This window comes from Manacus candei, unplaced genomic scaffold (assembly GCF_025592945.1).
Source record: "Manacus candei isolate 608988 ecotype Guabito, Panama unplaced genomic scaffold, ASM2559294v1 h1tg000015l, whole genome shotgun sequence".
Classification (NCBI taxonomy): domain Eukaryota; kingdom Metazoa; phylum Chordata; class Aves; order Passeriformes; family Pipridae; genus Manacus; species Manacus candei.
In genome coordinates this window covers 22405322-22422481 of record NW_026138063.1, presented here as the reverse complement: position 1 = coordinate 22422481, position 17160 = coordinate 22405322, and the positions used below count along the sequence as shown (strand labels likewise).

Here is a 17160-nt window from a genome sequence, read left to right as displayed (position 1 = left end):
AGTGAGAATTGAAAGGTGCATACACATCTTACCCATTCTGACTGTGAGCTCACTCTCCAGGTGATTTCAACAAGTGATGTTGTATCCATGAACACAAAACCATGTCTCCTTACAGGCCTCACCTGTAACAAAACCAAACTGTAATTCTTGCACTGGCAGCAAACACAGCATTCTGTCACTGTAGGTAAGTATAAGGCACTCTACCTTGAAGCAATCAAAATGATCCAAGTAGTCTCAAAATCCAAGGGCAAAGCTGTCTCCTTCATTACCTCCTGGTGGAAATACTGGATTTTGTAACATTAAAGAGAGAAGTGCCAGACTGTCTGTGAAAGGAGAGGTGAGAAATATGAACTCCCACTGCTGCAGAGGGCCAAGTGCTGCCACTGCAGGAGGGCACAGCCTGCCCTGCCTCTCCTGACCCTGCTCCAGCCAGGGAGGGCCTGGCTGTCGGCACAGACACCCCAAGCACGAGGAGGCTGAAGGACAGCTCACCTTGCTCAGGTTTGCTGCTGCACAGCCCTGGCCTCAGCCACAAGCACCACCTGCCCTGGCTGCACTTCTGTCCCAGGAGTGCAAACACTCAGTGCTCAAGGCTCTGACTGCAGCAGGAGAGCACTGTGGGGACATGGGCAGGCTCAGGGAGCACAGAGGAGCTCCATGTACTCATGGGGGTCTGGTTCTGTGACTGCTTTATGGTGGGGACAGAGGTGGTACCCAGGCACCAGAGAAGTTGTGCAGAAGGAGAGAGGAAGAAAAAGGTGGTGCCCTTTAGTAGGAGCCTGCACTTCAGTTTTCTTGAAGTGGAACCTCAGCTTCACACAGCTGGTCTCTCAGACCACAACCCATGAGATCCAGAAAGTGCAGTGGGGGTGACCATGTGGCAGATTACCCTACAAAGACATTTGTTTCTTGCATGAAAAGTACAGAAAGAGTGTGTGACTTAAGAGGAACCCGTGAAGGCAGAGCACAGAGCTGCCTTTGTCAGCACCCAACAGGCAGCACCAGGACAATCACACGTGGCATCCCGAGCTGCTGACACTGCAGTCAGAAACCAACACCAGTGTGACCTCAAACCTTTCAGCCCTCACCCCTCTGTGCACCTTGAACACCAAATACCAGAGTACATGTGCCACAGGCACTTTGCACACTCACCCACTCCTGTGCCTCCATAATTCCCTGGCCACTGCTCTGCCTGTGCTGGACAGTCACTGTGCTTTGTGTACCCTGCTCCATGGGGAGCATGTTCATCACACACTGGTGTTCACCATCACGTTCAAGTGCATCTAAAACATTCACAATTGGTTCCCTTTATACACCTCCAAAAAACATTAGTGTGACAGTTCAGGGTTTGCCCAGGGAAAGTGTCTTTCTGCCATCTGCTCCTGACAGGAAAGGCCCAAGGTGCCTGTGTGTGCCAGTGACCTCCCAGCTGCCTGTGTGGTGCAGCTGGTCCCAGGCAGGCCCTGGCAAACAAACAGGAGAAACCTTCAGCCCTGAGCCCTGTTGGGCTGCAGCTCCCACCAGGTCTGTCATTCTCTGAATTTGTTACTGCTGCACACATAAAACATCCTCACATTTATACCTTTTCTCCACATTCATGCCCGACATGAGACAAGCTCAAAAAGAGTCCAAACTTACTCAGCCTAAGTGCTGACTGCAGCCTTGGAACAAAGCTACAGAACAAACCCCAGAAACAAACCCCAGGCACAAGAGCTGGGAGGCACAGAAAGCCCAGGCAGGCCTTCTGGCAAGAGGAGAGCTGGATGGCAGATCCCTGTGTGCAGTGGATGCTTTGTAGCAGGAACAATCCCAGGTTCTCCATGCCCAAGTGACAGAAACCTTCCTACAGGCAGCCTTCCATGTCTCAGCAGCCCAGCACAACTCGGGGTGACTTAGCAACTCTCAGGGACCAAACAACCTCCTTTCTCTTCATCAGGACAAAAAACATGTTTTTATAGATTTGCTTAAGACCAGAAAGAATCATTATTAACCTTTTCAATAACCCCTTGTACACACAGGCAGGTTGGTTCTTCCTCTGGAAGCAGTTCCTAAAATACCTCATTGCCAGGCGTATTAAAAACACCTATTTTTTTTAAATAACTGAAGGGTTTGCTGATGGGAACAGTGAGAGGTCCCAAAGGGAGGGTTGGCACAGTGATCCCAGGGGATCCAAGCAGGCAGCCTACCGTGGTGATGTACCGGGAATGGAACTCCGGGGCATCCTTCAGGAACGTCAGGCCAGGGTGAGTTTCCACCACATCCTGCAAGATAGAAGGAAGCCAAATGAAATGGGTTTTCTTCTCCTTATAATGTTGAGAAGTTACTGGGTTTCACAAACCAGTACTTTTGCTTACTCTTGAAACTGTATTTGCAGCATTAACAGTAAAAGTGAAATGACATTTTTTAATCTATAAGTGAACCTTCTAGAATTACAAGTATAAGACATTTTCTGAGCGATACGCACCTGTTGGGCCATTTTGATTTACTTAAGGACAGAAAAACAAAGGAAGAGAGTTAGTGAGTAGATGAAAACTCATTTTCATTGATGAGACAAAAATCAGTTAGTTGACCATGCAACTATCTCCTCTCCAAGACCTCTTTTTATCTCCATTCATTGAAGATACCAACATTTGTTAGAGCTAGGTCTCAGAAATGCACATTCCTTGAGAAAATCACATTTTATGTCCTTCACAACAATGAAAGCTCTGTGAGCCTCAGAATGCTCACAGATAGTGTAGTGCTTTTCCAAAATTTACTTGAAGTACCTGTGGAGATGCCTCTTTCTCAAGGCAAGTGAACCACTGGCCCACGGTGCCAAATCTGCACGAGCAGATACCGGAGAAACTGCTCAGATCCTGCCTGGATCAGTTCAGGTCCTCCATGAACCAATGTCTGTGTAATTCCCACGTGTCTGACTCCTCTACCCCCCAAGAGTGTTGCAGGTTTTGCCCTGCCATGGTGCCCTCAGGGGTGTGACGTGACCAGATTTTGGGCTGATGGGATGGGGTAAGATGGTGTCACTGCGCTTGCCTGACTGACAAACAGGACTGGACATGCCTTGGATTGCAGCAGGAGCTGGGAGGCAGAGCTGCAACCAGCCAGTGTGTGCCCAGTGGGGAAAAGATGAAGAGGGACGTGACAAAATTTACCCACCACACCCCCACTTTTGTCTGAGAGACAGAAACAGCCTATGCAGACACACAACCTTTCCCCAAAGCAGCATCTCCACAGAGGTTTTGCCCCGAGGGCAATATGGGGGGAGAAATGTAGGGATATGTGGAAAAGACTGGAAAAAGTAGCAACAGAGGATCAGAGCAGGAGATGGATCTGATTTATAGAGAAATTATAAAGAAGCCTTAAAGCTCCTCAGAACCTGCCTAAATAGCCACAAATAATTAAAAATTGATGCTGTTAAAAATGTCACGTGAATGAAAAGAAAAAAAAAAGAAATTAAATCAGGATGCACAGATTAAGCCTGAATATTAGAGAAAAAATAAGCAGTGAGACTTGTGCACCAGCAAGTTGAGAGGCATACACAGAACACTTGGAAGTGCAGGAATTTTGCCAAGATTTCTACATTATACTGTATCTGGTAGCCTTGCTAGACAAATTCAATTATAACTGTCTTGCCAAGCAACTTCTACAACTTTTCTAATATGCATTTATGTTGTGCTTGAGCATCAACAGCACCATGCATTTTCCCCAATACCTGAGTGGGGCAGATTTCAGCCTGGTTACCAGGCACTGATAAACATGAATCCTGACAAGACACAAGAAACCACACAAAACTTTGACAATCCTTTAGCAAGATTTACAGTTGGGTGGCATTTAAGCAAAACAGCCTACTTGAAATGCTTATTTCTTTTTCACTCCAAAATAAACCCCACTCAGGTGCTGTTCAAACCAAAGGTCTGCTTGCCCTCGGTAAACATTTAAGGACATGAAAATAAAGAAGCTGCAAAATGAAGGTGGCTGTGCCCCCAGCCCTTCCCCGTACCTGGAGCAGTGGGATGAAGTCCTCCTGCTGTAGGTAGTCACAGCCAGGCTTGGCCAGGAGGGATGTGAACCTGGAAGCATCATCGTGGCAGTTCCGCAGGACTCTGTGGGAGAGGTGAGGAGTCACCCCAAGCCCCTGCCCCTCAGCACAGCCCCAGAGCACAGGTGGAGCAGGAGGTGCCCCAGCACTCCCCTCAGGCAGTACCCACACCCCAAGTCAGGCAGGAGCTCACCTCACACTACCAGCACACCCTCCAACACCTTTCAGCAGCACCAAGGTACCCAGAGGAGGTTTTTTCCATGTTTTAACACTGCTGTGGCAAACCAGGTTTCTTACTGGAGGCTGTTCTTGCTTTGATTCTGCAGCTACTCAGTGAGTAACCTGACTTTTCCAAATGCTGTCCACTCACTGCTCTCAGTGGAGTCAACAGCACCAACCCCCTGGGATGCCCTGAGATACCCTCCCCAGTGCAACCCTTTCCTAGAGCTCAATATTTGAGGGCATTGCCAAACCACAGCAACTGAATATTCACCCACAAAAATCACTTCTGAGAAGGACAAAGAACATCCCTTGTTAGTTGGGCCCATGTGGCTGCTGTGCTCTGCAGTGATGGAGAGCAGCACAAGGGAAGCATTAGCAGGACTCAGGATTCAGAGGAGCCTGCAAACTCATTCCTTAGGTTGACAGTTTGCATCTGACACATCAGTTCTTGGCTCTGCTTTCTTCTAATGCAAAATACTGCTGGTCAAAGGTATCACAGTTACTTAATTCACTCCAAACAGAAAAACTCATGCAAAGAGCAACTCCATGACATTTACCAAATACTGGATATATCAAACACTTAGTTGTTCACATGGTATAAGGGAAACAATAAATTACTCAGAAAATCACCCTGTTTTTTTTAAGAACCGTGAAAATACAAGTGCACTGTTGGTTATTTACTGTGATTAGTCACCACCTCCCTCTCCTGAAAGTGTACAAACACAACACTGAACTGCAGAGAAGTCACTGGAACTTGTTTCCTGCTAATTCTGGCCTCCTTACTCTACAAAAAGCAGTCTTTACAAAAAAAAAAAAAGGCTTTTTTTTAAATAAGCAAAGAAAGATTAGATTTAGCAATCCTTTGGTTGCACATTCATATCATGGTAACTGTCAACTGACAGATACATTCTAAATCAGCTGCAGAAAATGTTTTAGCTTAAAAAATCTGGCACACAAAGAAGAATCCCAAGGCCATGTTTTAGCCACAAACTAAACTATCTGACATTCAGGAGTATTTTCTATTCAGCAATTACTATAGACTTGAGGAGATCAGTGAGCATGGAGCATTTTGAAAGCCAGGTCACCTACTAAGGTGCTTGAAAACAGGCTTCAGCAACAGAAGATACCTGTTTTAGAGCTACACCTGTCCTCACAGAGCTCAGCCCAGCTGTACCAGGAACATTACATTTCTTCTGCCTTGCATATTTCCAGTAAAGATTTTGTAAATGGCAAAGGGAAGAGGAGGGGGAAAAAGGTTTTCCTAAAATGAGCAATTCAAGTGAGAAAAGCATAGAAAGCTTAGCTTGGAAAAGGGGTGGCTAAAAGGATACAGAAGAGGGACATGACCACAGTCTGCAAATATCTGAAGGATGTGAAAATCAGAGGAGTGAAAATATGTGGTATCATACATGAGGGATTAATTAGGAGTAATTGGAGGAACCTAAGGAAGGAAATAAATTGTCTGTGTCAAGACAAACGTAGTGATCACAGTCACCCCTCACATTTTTGCACTTTTGCCAGGGTAACTAGAAGCTGTTTTGACAACATCATCATAGGAAATATGATGATATGATTCCCTTTGGGAATTCAAGGTTAAAGGCTACTTCAAGAATCTGAAGAGGAACCATTAAGTAAAAAATTAGAACTCTCTCTGGAGAGGAGATGGAGATGGTGTTCAGGTGTTTCACAAAGCAGACTAAAGCCTGAATTGCCCTGGGGGAAAGTGTGTTCCATGTCACACCTCCACTCCCAGCACATGCAGAGCTCTCATTTCCAAGGGCAGCCCTGGCAATGGGATGTGCAAGGGACTGTCAAACCCCATGGATTTTTATGCTTGAGGAAGGTGGGAACTATTAAAGCTCCCAGAGTATCCACTTGTATGATGATGCTTTATTTTATATTCCTTCTTCCTGGAACACAGTCATCCACCTCCTCTCCCAATTCCCAAATGGTCCTCCCTTGGTGCTCCAGTGTAGCAGCAATGAGGCCCATGATTAACACATCCAAAATCCACTGACACCTATCAGCTATCTCAGAAGAGCTGGCATATTCCTGGGGAGCATGTTGGGATATTTTATATGCCAGCTAGACCCAAACAACTTATCATCTATACAATTGCTTACAAGTCTGTTGATGCCACATGGAAACAAGTGTTCAGAGAGTTTCAGGGAAGAAAACTGAAGCTGATGGAGATTTTCAGCCATTTAAAGAAGAGACAATGATTTGAAAATCCTGGTAGAAAATAAGTAAGGGGAAAAAAATAAAAAGACTTCTGTGGCAGGCTGCTCTCTTTTTCCAGTAGGAGAATTTGGCATTGCTGTACTCACTTTCTCCACATGGACACAAAGGAGTGCACAGATACCCCTCCTGTCCTCTCTCCTCCTGATGCACTGAACAGAGGTGCTTTCCAGTAGAGTGGGCAGCCACAGACCTGTAAGGAAACACAGGGATAAAGAGGAATACAAGAGCAGTCCCAAGAGGAGCCTGCCTGTTTACACACCAAACTCACCATCGAGGCTTGACATGAGGGAAATAAGGTGGCAATGGCTTTCTGACTGACCTGTGTGCCATGTGCTGTGTGCCAGGGTTGAGAATTCACCAGCAACTTTATACTTGGTGCTTTGCTAAGTGGCTGGGAAAAGGATCAGGGACTATCAATGTCTTAAACTTTGTCTTGGACTTAGCTGTTCAGCAAAATTCCCTACCAAGTGCAATGGAGGGAGACAGGCACCTCCTGCCACTCACAGCAGCTCCCTCACAGACCTACCTGACCCATTCCCTTATGGGCTCACTTCTCACTGGTAGCCAGGGAACCTCAGTTCTAATGAGAGACAATCAATGGTTAAATGCCTGGAGGTGAAGTAATTCCCATCCCATGGTTTTCAGTGCAGTGCCTCTTTTCCCAGCACTGCTGGATCTCAGCAGGGTAACACAAATGGGAATGAACAAATGGAAAGAGGTTGATTCCAGCAAAAGGACTCTCTGAACAGCACTTCTGACCCAGGCTCTGCAGAGGCTGCTGCTCTCAGAATGGCCATCAGTGAGAGCTCAGGCATTCTGGACTCCCCAGGGCCTCAGCAAAGCAGGCTTGAGGATGGTGCCAAACAGCTGCTCACGCCATCAGGCATCTCCTCTCCACCACAGAGACCTTCCCAGCCACTGCCCTGACTCCAGACAGGCATCAGAACTTCCACAAAACACTGGCCTTGCAGGGAGTGCAACTGGCTCCGACCAGGCACAGGGATCTCTTCTACACCAGCCTCCTGCTTTGAACATGACAGGCCCCACACAGTTGCCTGTCTTGTCATTAAACCAGTTTCAAACCTTTTTTGGTCAATCAAAGAAGGTTTTCTATCTATATTTTCAGAGCAGATTTACAAATAATGTGCCTGGATTCCTCGAAAAACAAACAAAACCAACCTAGTCCCTCCTTTCAGGAAAACCCTCCTTCTTGGAAAACAAGTGCTGCTCTTGGGAAGAAAACCACTGCTCAACTTACAGTGCCAGAGATGCACTCAAGGCAGGCTGAACAGACAAGATGTGTCTGACAACTGCTACTTTTAGATCAGCAGCACTGAAAACCACGGCTGGAGAGAGGGAGGGAGATAGCAGGGACCATCTGCACTGAGCTCCCACACAAGTGCTGGGGGCTGTTCCCTGGAGCCAGAACTCCTCAGCAGCCTGGGACTCCTGTGTCATGGACACTGAATGTACATCTCAGGGGCTGAGGGCTCACTGAGCATCTCCCTCCTCTGTGTCCAAGGAGGTGGAGGTTGGGAAGTGCTTTCCCACACAGCACTGCAGCAGCACCCTCAGCTCAGGCCCAGCCCAGAGGGACAGCTACAAAAAGCCCCAAAAAAGGCAGCTGGCACCACCTGAAGCCACGGAGGCACAGAAGTTTCTGCCACCTTCTGAGCAGAACTATGGAGGGACAGAAGAACAAAATGCCATTTGTATTTGCTGAAAATCTGAGAAAACCATTTTGTGAAGCAAAGCAAGGAGGAACACATACATCTAATGTGACAACCAGCAAACTGAGCTCAGTTTGTTTACTATAATCTAAATAAAAAACTTCAGCACAAAAGGATAATAGTTCTTTTTTCCCCTAAAACAGCTGCGAAATGATTTGCTTTCATTTCATTCTTTCTCTCCCAAAAATTAAAATCCCAGAGAACAGAACCACAGAACCATCAAGGCTGGAAAAGACCTCCAAGCCCATCAATAGTTACCTTAGCAATTTTCCCCATTTCACAGACGTTTGCCTTCTCATCTTCAAACTCTGAAAAGGCCTCTTCAACCCTGGCAATGATTTCCTCATGGTTAGTGCAGACATTGGGAAGTCCTTTAGGGAAGTAGAAACGTGGAATGTTTATGGACAAGGGGGCACTGCTGGTGGCTTTATTCACAGGCAGGAGAGTGCAAGGGCCAACTGAGGGCTTCAGGGGGGCTAGGGAGGGAGCTCCAGGCTTCTTCTCTTGTTTACTTTGAACCTGAAAAGATAAGGAATAACAAACACCTTTTAACAGCACAGCACACAGAGCAGGCAAACACTGCTTGTGCTCCCGGGGATTAGAGAAAATTAAACCCACCACAGGGATAAAAATGCATGTCTTAAACAGTCCATTAAAAATTCCTGCTTTATGAAACTGCAAATTTAGGGAATGTCACACCTGCTTTGATGCTGTTGCTGTGCATTTGACATGTGTAACTCTGGATTATGACTGATTACACACTCTGCAACTCAGCAACACCACACACAAGGACAAGGTTATTTCTTCTCATGCTGGTCTGTGTTGTCACTTTGCCCCATAAAGAGCAAAGTATCAAAACCTGCTCTTTAGTATTTCCCCTTAGAAATAGAGCACCCACCCACACAAACATCTTGCCTCAAGTATGACCAAAGTTACCTTCACAACAAGGACATTTTCTACCCCTTGGGAACACAATTAGCTTTGACAAAGTGCTGCTTCACAGACAAATTAAGAAAAGATTTGCTTTCTCAGTTTCAGGAAGTCCTTCATTATGTGCCCAACTCCTACAGTCCAAGACCTGATTTTGTTACAAGTACTAAGCACTGGGAAACCAATTTTCCCATCAGAATTAGGAGCAGCCAGCACAGTGCCATTAGGCACCCCTTGGATGTCTTTTCCTATCAGTCTTCCCCTGTCTGTAATAAACTCATGGCTGATATAGTGATCCCCCTGGATCACATCTCCAATGGATCTCTAGTTCCAGCCTTACATCAATGCTTTTCATCACAGGCAGGATTTGTATTTAAGCACACAATAAGATCCTAAACCAGAGAATTTTTCTGACATGGGAGGGAATATTTTTTCAACTTTGACAAGCAGTTACAGTATAAGCAGAATTCAGCTGCTGGAATGCCAAGGGCTGATGAATTCCCTGCTCCCCCACAAAGACACTATTCCTTGGGAACAGGCAATAGGCTTTCCCATTGCACAATGGTTCCACTGCAGGAGTTATTATTAATGTAACAACATATGTGATAAGGCTCAGAAGGCAACAGTCAAGTAAATACAGCTGCGACTTTCAGTTTGTTTATTCTGACTGTTTCCAAACAAAACGGTTTGAGGATAAAGCAGCCAAGTCTGAGATCACTAAATGCAGAAGAATGTATATGATGAATGAACTAAACTCTTTGCCTTATTAATTTCCATAAACTTGGAGCTTTTTTCTTAACACACACTGGATCCCCCAGCCTACCATGGGTTTGCTCTCAGGAAGGTGGAGAACTGTAAAACCTTCCTCAAGCCCTGTTTTTACCTGCAGTTTATAATACTTTATAACCCAATCCTCAGAGACCACGAGGAAGGCTTTTCTCCTCTTCACTCCCCTGCTTCACTGCTCTTTCTTTAAACAAGGAGGACCTCTCATTTCCTAAAAGCTGTCCCACTCAGGAGCAGGGACACTGGCACACATGCCAGCCAAAGTACACTTCTGTTCTGGATCAGCTCTGTACAGAACACATTAACCTGGAGTTTGGGACTCCGAGTTTTCCTCTCCCGTGTCTTAAAACACAGGAAAAGCTGAAGCTCACTTTCAGCCTTCAATATTTCTATCAATACCAGTGCTCAGAGTCTGAACAGTCCTCAAGTGTAGCTCTCAACCTTTGGAGAACAGGCCTGATCACCCCCATCTGTTCTCCCTCCCATCTTCCTTGCTTTTTCCTGCTCTCTCACACACTGCACCCCTCTGGGGCTGATCCTGAGCGATGCTGGAGCCCAAAGTGGGCCAGCTCTGAGCCCCAAAGTGTTCCTGGGGCTCAGCAGGGCTGTAGGACGGGGGAAGCCCTGATGATTCTGTCCCACAACAGAACAATGCAGGTGACCTGAGGCAGTGGCAGGGGTTAAGCTGGATGCTCCCTTTGGGATCATGGAACACACCCCTCTCCTGGCTGCCTTCTGCTCTTTCCTCAGCAGAGTAACAGAAGCAAAGCCCAGCTAGGCTGGATGTGCCTGGGGAGAGGGATCTGACCTGGAGAACTGTCCCACAGCACCACTTGTGCCTTCACCACCCCCCTCCCACCCTCCTGCCCTGCCCAGCCAGGACCAACTCCCTCAGCAGTTCTCCCTTTTGGATCCCAGCAGAGGGAAATTCCTGCCAGTCCCTCACAGCAGCAAACAATGCAGGGCTGGAACAGACCCCGAGGTGCCACTGCAGCCACTTGACTTCTATAATAGGACTTGACAGGCCCTTCTCACAAACAGGTTTATTGCTCCCTGATCTCTGCATCCCCCAGGCACTCCAGGCTGCCAGCGCCCTGAGGACCAGGAGGAATGACTCAACTGGAACAAAAACTACCACAAGCCAAGACGGTCCTTCAAAGGACTCTGACACTTCACTTCAGCAATAGATCCCCCTCCCTTGCGTTACAAGGGAAGGATAAAATCGTATTTTTCCTCTCTTGGAAGGGGCAGAGACATCCCCCAAGCAGACCACAGTAGCACTGTGCCATTTTCCTCCTCTTCTGCACACCACATACACCCCAATAGGGCACAAGAGCTGATTGTCCTGTAACACCACTCATCCCCTCTGCCCAGGTCTCCACCTCCCAAAAACCAAAGCAATTCCTCCTCCTCCAGGGACTCCCAAAGCCAGAAACCAGCTGGTACCAGCTCACACAAGCCACAGCTCCAGAAGCTCCATTAATTTCCTGATCCACAACCACCACACAATCCAGAAGGTTAGAGATCTCCAGGAGAAATACAGGGGATTCTGCCAAGCCTCAGAGTAAGGACCCAGTGCAGGTTTGCAGCTGCCCTTCCCAGTGAGCCTGACTCCCTGCCCCTGCTCAGGCCCAGTCAAACGAGGTGAGGCTTTGCTCAGGGACGGCTTCTCTTCAGATTCTACCTCAGGAACAGGTAGAATATATTTCTTATATAAGAAATGAGCTGTCTGACACAAAGAGAAAACAGCAACTGGCCCTTGAGGATCCTGTTCCCCAGAACAATCTTACAAGTCAATACTCTAGGATGGGCATAACCAGATGTGAACCCCTGTGAGGACAACTGGAAGTTAATCACAACTTTTTGTGGAAAAAAAATTAAGAAAGTGGTATGGAGGCAAATTCTGTGGGAATTCTTTGGAAATAAACACCTTCTTATTGAAAAAAAAATAGCCTTAAATGTTCTTTGCTTAGTGGAACACACTTCTCCAACAGGGATGAGCATTTTTGGAAAGGACAACTAAGAAAGGAAACTACAAATACTTTAATAAATCTTTTAGGTTTGTTATCAATAGCCAACAGACTTTTTTTTTTTTTTTGCTCAAGAGGAAGGTGAAATCAAAGCCCATTTTTAAACACTGCTCTATAGCATTGTGTAATTTACCTTAACTAAAATCTGTCCATCCACTATATCATCTTTTGCCAGACATACAATTTATTTATGGACAGACCAAAATAGTGACGTGTGTTATAAATAAACCAGACAGAACTACAGCCTCATTGTAGCTACAAAACAAAGCACAGACCAAAGCTCTGCCATCCCAGCCCGTCTCCCAGGGATGTGCCAATCCCAGCAGAGAACTCCATGGAAGGAAGCAGTAGCACATCAAGTGCTCAAATCCTTTCTGCTCCTTCCTCCTGGCCCCGATGTCCACCAGGGTCCCAGATAATATATTTACCAGTTTCTTGCTGTTTTTTCCAAAGGGATTCTGTAATCCTCTTTTCTAGGGTACAGTGACTCAGCCTGGGCTCTCGCAGTCCACAGAGCTGACTTCATGTCTCCTTTCATTTTTCATAGTTCCTGCCTTGCTGGAGTGTGATGGTAACTGGACACAGGCCATCCCCAACGCTCATCACTTCTCCAGAGCTGCTTCGTGTCTATGGCCCGAGACCTTCCCCTCCTTTTCCTCCCTGAAGCCCTTTCCCATCTCCTTCCTGATGCCTCTTTCCTACCCATTTCTAAGGACAGTAAGAACAACAAAGGCTCATCTGCACATGGCTCCAAACGGCACAGAGCTGTGAGAAAATGATTTCTGCAGAGAACCTTTTCTACAAGGAAACATAAACTCACCCGCAGAAACCAAGTCAATCACAGCAAAACAAAAACAAACTCGACCTAAGCAACTCAGAAGCACAAAAGGATTGAGGTGGGAAGAGACACAGAGCTAATTCTAAGGTTTGATCAAGCTCCTCATGCCCTTTTCCAGTGGAATTTTGTCTCCACTGACAAGTGTGCCTATGGATCTTGCACATGGGCTTCCCATGACCGGTGGACTTCAGCCCACACTCCAAATGCTTCCCTGAAAACACCACAGAGAAAACAGGCAGGGTGCATCCAGATTACCCTAGAAAGGAAGACACAGGTGGGTATAACCCCCCTGCAATTCTCCCCTGTCCTGAGGTGCAGATGACACTTGCCTTGGGGGGAGGCTGGCACGGTGACAGGCGGGACCTCAGGGGCAAAGGCCCTGACAAACTGTTCAAATACTTCCAGCAGAGAAGGTGCCCAGTTCTCCACCTGTGGACAGTGATCCCAAGCACCAGTTCAGGCTGGGACCCCTCTGGCTGAGCAGCAGCCCTGCAGAGAAGGCTGTGGAGGGAGTGGTGTGTCCTGGGCTGAGCTGGAGCCTGCAGGGGAGGTGCTTACAAATAGGGTAAACCATGTCCTACTCTGCACCAGGAGCAGGGCCAGGAGAACACGAGCACTTATCTCCTCTGGGGCTGCATCTGCATTACTGTGACCAGTTTGGGACCTTCACTTCAAAAAAAAAAAACAACGATGGGGAGAAACCAGCCAGAGATGTTCAGGAGGGAAATCCAACAGGCAGGGTCGGGATCGGGTGGCAGGAGGGACTGAGGGGCTGGGGTGGCTCTGTGGCCAGGCAGAGGGGAAGCCAAGGGATGGGCCAAGCACGGTCTGCAGCTCTTGGAAATGCAGTTACAGCAGTGATGGAACCAAACTCTGTAGTGGTACCTGGTATAAAAGGGGCAATGGCCATAAAGTGCAACTCGGGAGGGTTAGGCTGGAGGACACTGAGGGTAATACAGCCTGCAGGGGGTCACTGGAGGGGGGTGGGGGAACTCCTATCCTTGGGGAGTTTCCAAGACTTGGAGAAAGCCAGTGCTGATGTGACCCAGTGTTAGAAATACTCTTCTTCCACGTGAGATGTTGGATCAGAGACCCCCCTTCCTCCCAGCTATGGGAAGCCCTCTGATCTTGCCATAAATAGTCCTGCAAACAATAAGCACCAGAACTGAACAGCTCTTGAGACAAGGGTTACCAAAACCCTGCTCCTCCCTTCCTGCCTGGCCAACACCTCCGTGTTCCACAAATCACCCCTCACTCAGCTCTGCTCCCTCTCACCACCCTGGTACCTTTTCACCTGCGAGCACGTTTGTGTTCTCAGTGAGCCCAGTTCCCTCTGCTCTCTGGTCAACCTGAGCCACCAGGTACAGCCCCACAAGGCACAAGAGTCAGCATCTCACCGCTGCAAGTGGGACAGCCCCTATCCCTGTCCTGCACTCCCAGGTGTTCGCTGATTCCGTGTCCCAAGTGCCAGCTCCAGAGCTCGCCAGACCCCCCTGGGAACCCATTTAACCCGCTTGGAAAGGCAGAAAATAGACTTGGCTTTGGTGCTGGATGATATTCTGCAGCACTATGAGTTAAGCCAGGTCACAGAAAGGCCTGTGGAACCCAGGGCAAGGCAGGGGGGACACGCAGTGAGGAGGCAGCAAGAGGAACAGGCACTGAAAGAAAGAAAGAAGAGGAAGGCCATTTTCCAGCTGCAGCAGTTCACTTGCCTTGGATCTGCAGCCACAAGGCACTTATTCCTGATGCATTTAGGTGCTGCTCCTGCTTTAGACCAGGCCAGGGGCTCGTGGACCAAAGGCCTGTCAGTTTTTCCAGCTGGTCTAGCGGGAGGTCCCAGCTCTCTGTCCCTGCACAGCCTGCCCCGGTGATGTCCTCGGGGTCAGCCCCGCTCTGCAGAGCGGGTTCAGCTGTGCAGCTCTTGTCAGTCTGCTCCCAACTGCTCCCGGCCCGCCCAGGCCATTACTGCACGTTATTACCTCATGCAATCCTCCCCCAGGGAGGGAAAAACACACGTTCCAGAGATTAACCTCCAGACATCCTTTAACCTGTCACCAGAAAGCATGAAAACACGGCCCACAGTGTGCTCTGCAGCAATTTTAATGGCTCCTTCTTAGGAAACAGCTGCACCACTCCTCATCTCAACTTTTTAACTTCTCACTGGGTCACCAATTATTTAAATGGAGATGAAGCTCAAGATGGGCTGATTTCAGCACACTGTGATCCCCTGTAAATCTGCACGTCCATTTGGTGTCCTGGCATAAATTACTCCAATCTGTTGTCCCAGGAATCAAGTATAGCAGCTGGGATTTACCAAAAAACAGACAGCCATGGCACCATTTCCATTTCTTTGGCTACACCTCCATGATCTTAGGGGTCTTTTCCAGCCTAAACAATCTATGATCTCCTTCAGCCACAGCCCAGAGAGAGCAGGGGACAGCACAAAGAAGCACCTTGTGATGGTAAAATTACAAAAGCTGAAGCCAGGTAGGATGGTCTGGGCACAGATTTGTACAGCTGAGAGCACAGCCCACTACAGACACCAGAACACTGTGGTTCTTCCACATGCAACAACAGTCAGAGCAATCACATACATAGAGGTATTTAAAAAAAAAAAACAACACAGGAAATAATTAAGTCTTACACTACCTCTCCCCATTATTAAATCACTGCCCTTGCTGTTAATTTTCCCTCTTGTTTACAAAGACATTTTAACTCTGCAATCCAAGCCTGGAAGGTTTATTTTTAAACCTGCTGGTATCTAGCTGCAAATAACTTTCTGCAAATAGCCACGCCTGGAGGGGACACAGATTGATCCTCTGATCCAATAAAAAATGCAAAGAAAAGGAAAAAGAAATGCCAAGTGTTCAAACCTGGGCCTGCTGGAAGGACTTCAGCCGCCTCTTGAACCGAGATGGAAGAACAAAGTCACAGCCCTTGGCAAGGAAAGCCAGTTCCCCTCCCAAGTCTGGGTCCCTCCGCAGAGAACTCTCCTTGATCATCATTCTGGGCAGCTCCCAAGCAGATGTTGCCCTTTCCAGGAGGAGACCACGGCAAGACCAGCACGTTGCTTTCTTGGTTTGGATTTTTTACAGGCAAAAAATGGCAAATGGCTTCAACATACTGTGTCTTCTCTCTCTTCACAAGGACAACATCTAGAGGCTTTATCTCACTCCTGAAGCCAAAGTTCCCTACTTTAACCAGTATTCAAAGTGTCTTTCAGTACCATCAGGATCTTCTGCCTTCTTGTAATACTTTAATTGAGAAACATGATCTACAACCGAATCTATTTCCCTGCTGGCTACATGACAGACAATCTGTCCTTGGCTTGTAATAGGCCAGGGGTAACATGGGAAAGGAAGCTCCCACCACCACCACCAGGAGCACTAAAATTAGCTGCACTGCAGGAGTGGCTAAATATACCATCTCCCCCAACAGCTCCTACTTTGTGTCCCAATGCTGAGACCCGAGGTGCTCGCTTGGACCAGCCAGACCCAGCTGGAGTTAAACCCAGCTCAGGCAAGGCCCCTGTGTGCAGCATGGCCGTGGTTTGAGGTCCTGCTGATGAGGTGATGAGGCAGAGGACCAGCATCGGTCCCCACTCTCGACCGAAGGTTGCAATTTTCAAAAGACATCAATTTTTCCTTCTTGCTTGGAAAAAGCAAGTCATCTGGTTCCTTAATGCCAAGCAAGCACACAATTATGGATGATCTTGGATAACGAGCTCAGGCATTCCAAAGTGGTTCCTAAGTAAAGGTTTTCTTACAGACACCAAATGCATCACCGTTTTATTCCCTCTCCCTGTAACTCTGACGAGGCAAAAGCAAAGCAGTTCTCAGGGGACAAGAGTCTGCTCTTCTTCTGCACAGCTCAGAGCAAGCAGCCTTCAAACCCTCGCTCAGACTTTGTCCAGGCTTGCTAGAAGCGTGTTCTCCCTCTCCTGTCCTGAGAATGGTGCTGGACAAAGGCCTAAATCCAATTCTTACCACACCAAATGAACGCAGTCCCATGGCCTGCTTTCCCTACTTGACTTTAAAACCTTAGAAAGCAACCTGGCAAAGTAGCCAAGTTCAACAGCACAGAACAACATCTGATTTGTAGCTAGGAGGGCTTGCTCAAGATACTGCATTTGAAAGGAAAAGGTCTCACTGAGCCTCACAAACAGAAACCTTTTAATGGACATGTGCCTCTGGTGTCTTTTTCCTGGATTCCTGTAGAAAGCCCTGGGTTAACATGAAGCCTAAATGAGTACAAAGCCTAACAGGGTAGGAGGATGAGGATGGGAATGAAAAAGGAGCTCCAAACCCAAAAGGCAGGCAGGAATGTTTTAACTGGCACTGCGACTGA

General features: G+C 47.5%; 1 protein-coding gene across 4 annotated transcripts in view; it reads right to left on the bottom strand.

The window, feature by feature from the left end:
* PPP2R3A (protein phosphatase 2 regulatory subunit B''alpha) overlaps positions 1 to 17160 on the bottom strand; it is a 56358-nt gene that overhangs the window by 16373 nt on the left and 22825 nt on the right. For 3 of the 4 annotated variants that reach the window (XR_007903687.1, XM_051782386.1, XM_051782387.1), the window contains 4 exons: positions 8488 to 8748; positions 6586 to 6689; positions 3998 to 4100; positions 2187 to 2261 (listed from right to left, as the gene is read on the bottom strand). Coding sequence is in view for 3 of the 4 variants with exons in the window: in XM_051782386.1 (XP_051638346.1) it covers positions 2187 to 2261; positions 3998 to 4100; positions 6586 to 6689; positions 8488 to 8748 (543 nt within the window). In the remaining variant the exon portion in view is untranslated. Of the gene's footprint in view, positions 1 to 2186; positions 2262 to 3997; positions 4101 to 6585; positions 6690 to 8487; positions 8749 to 15686; positions 16124 to 17160 lie in introns of those variants that run through there. The other variant, XM_051782389.1, reaches the window with a different exon arrangement.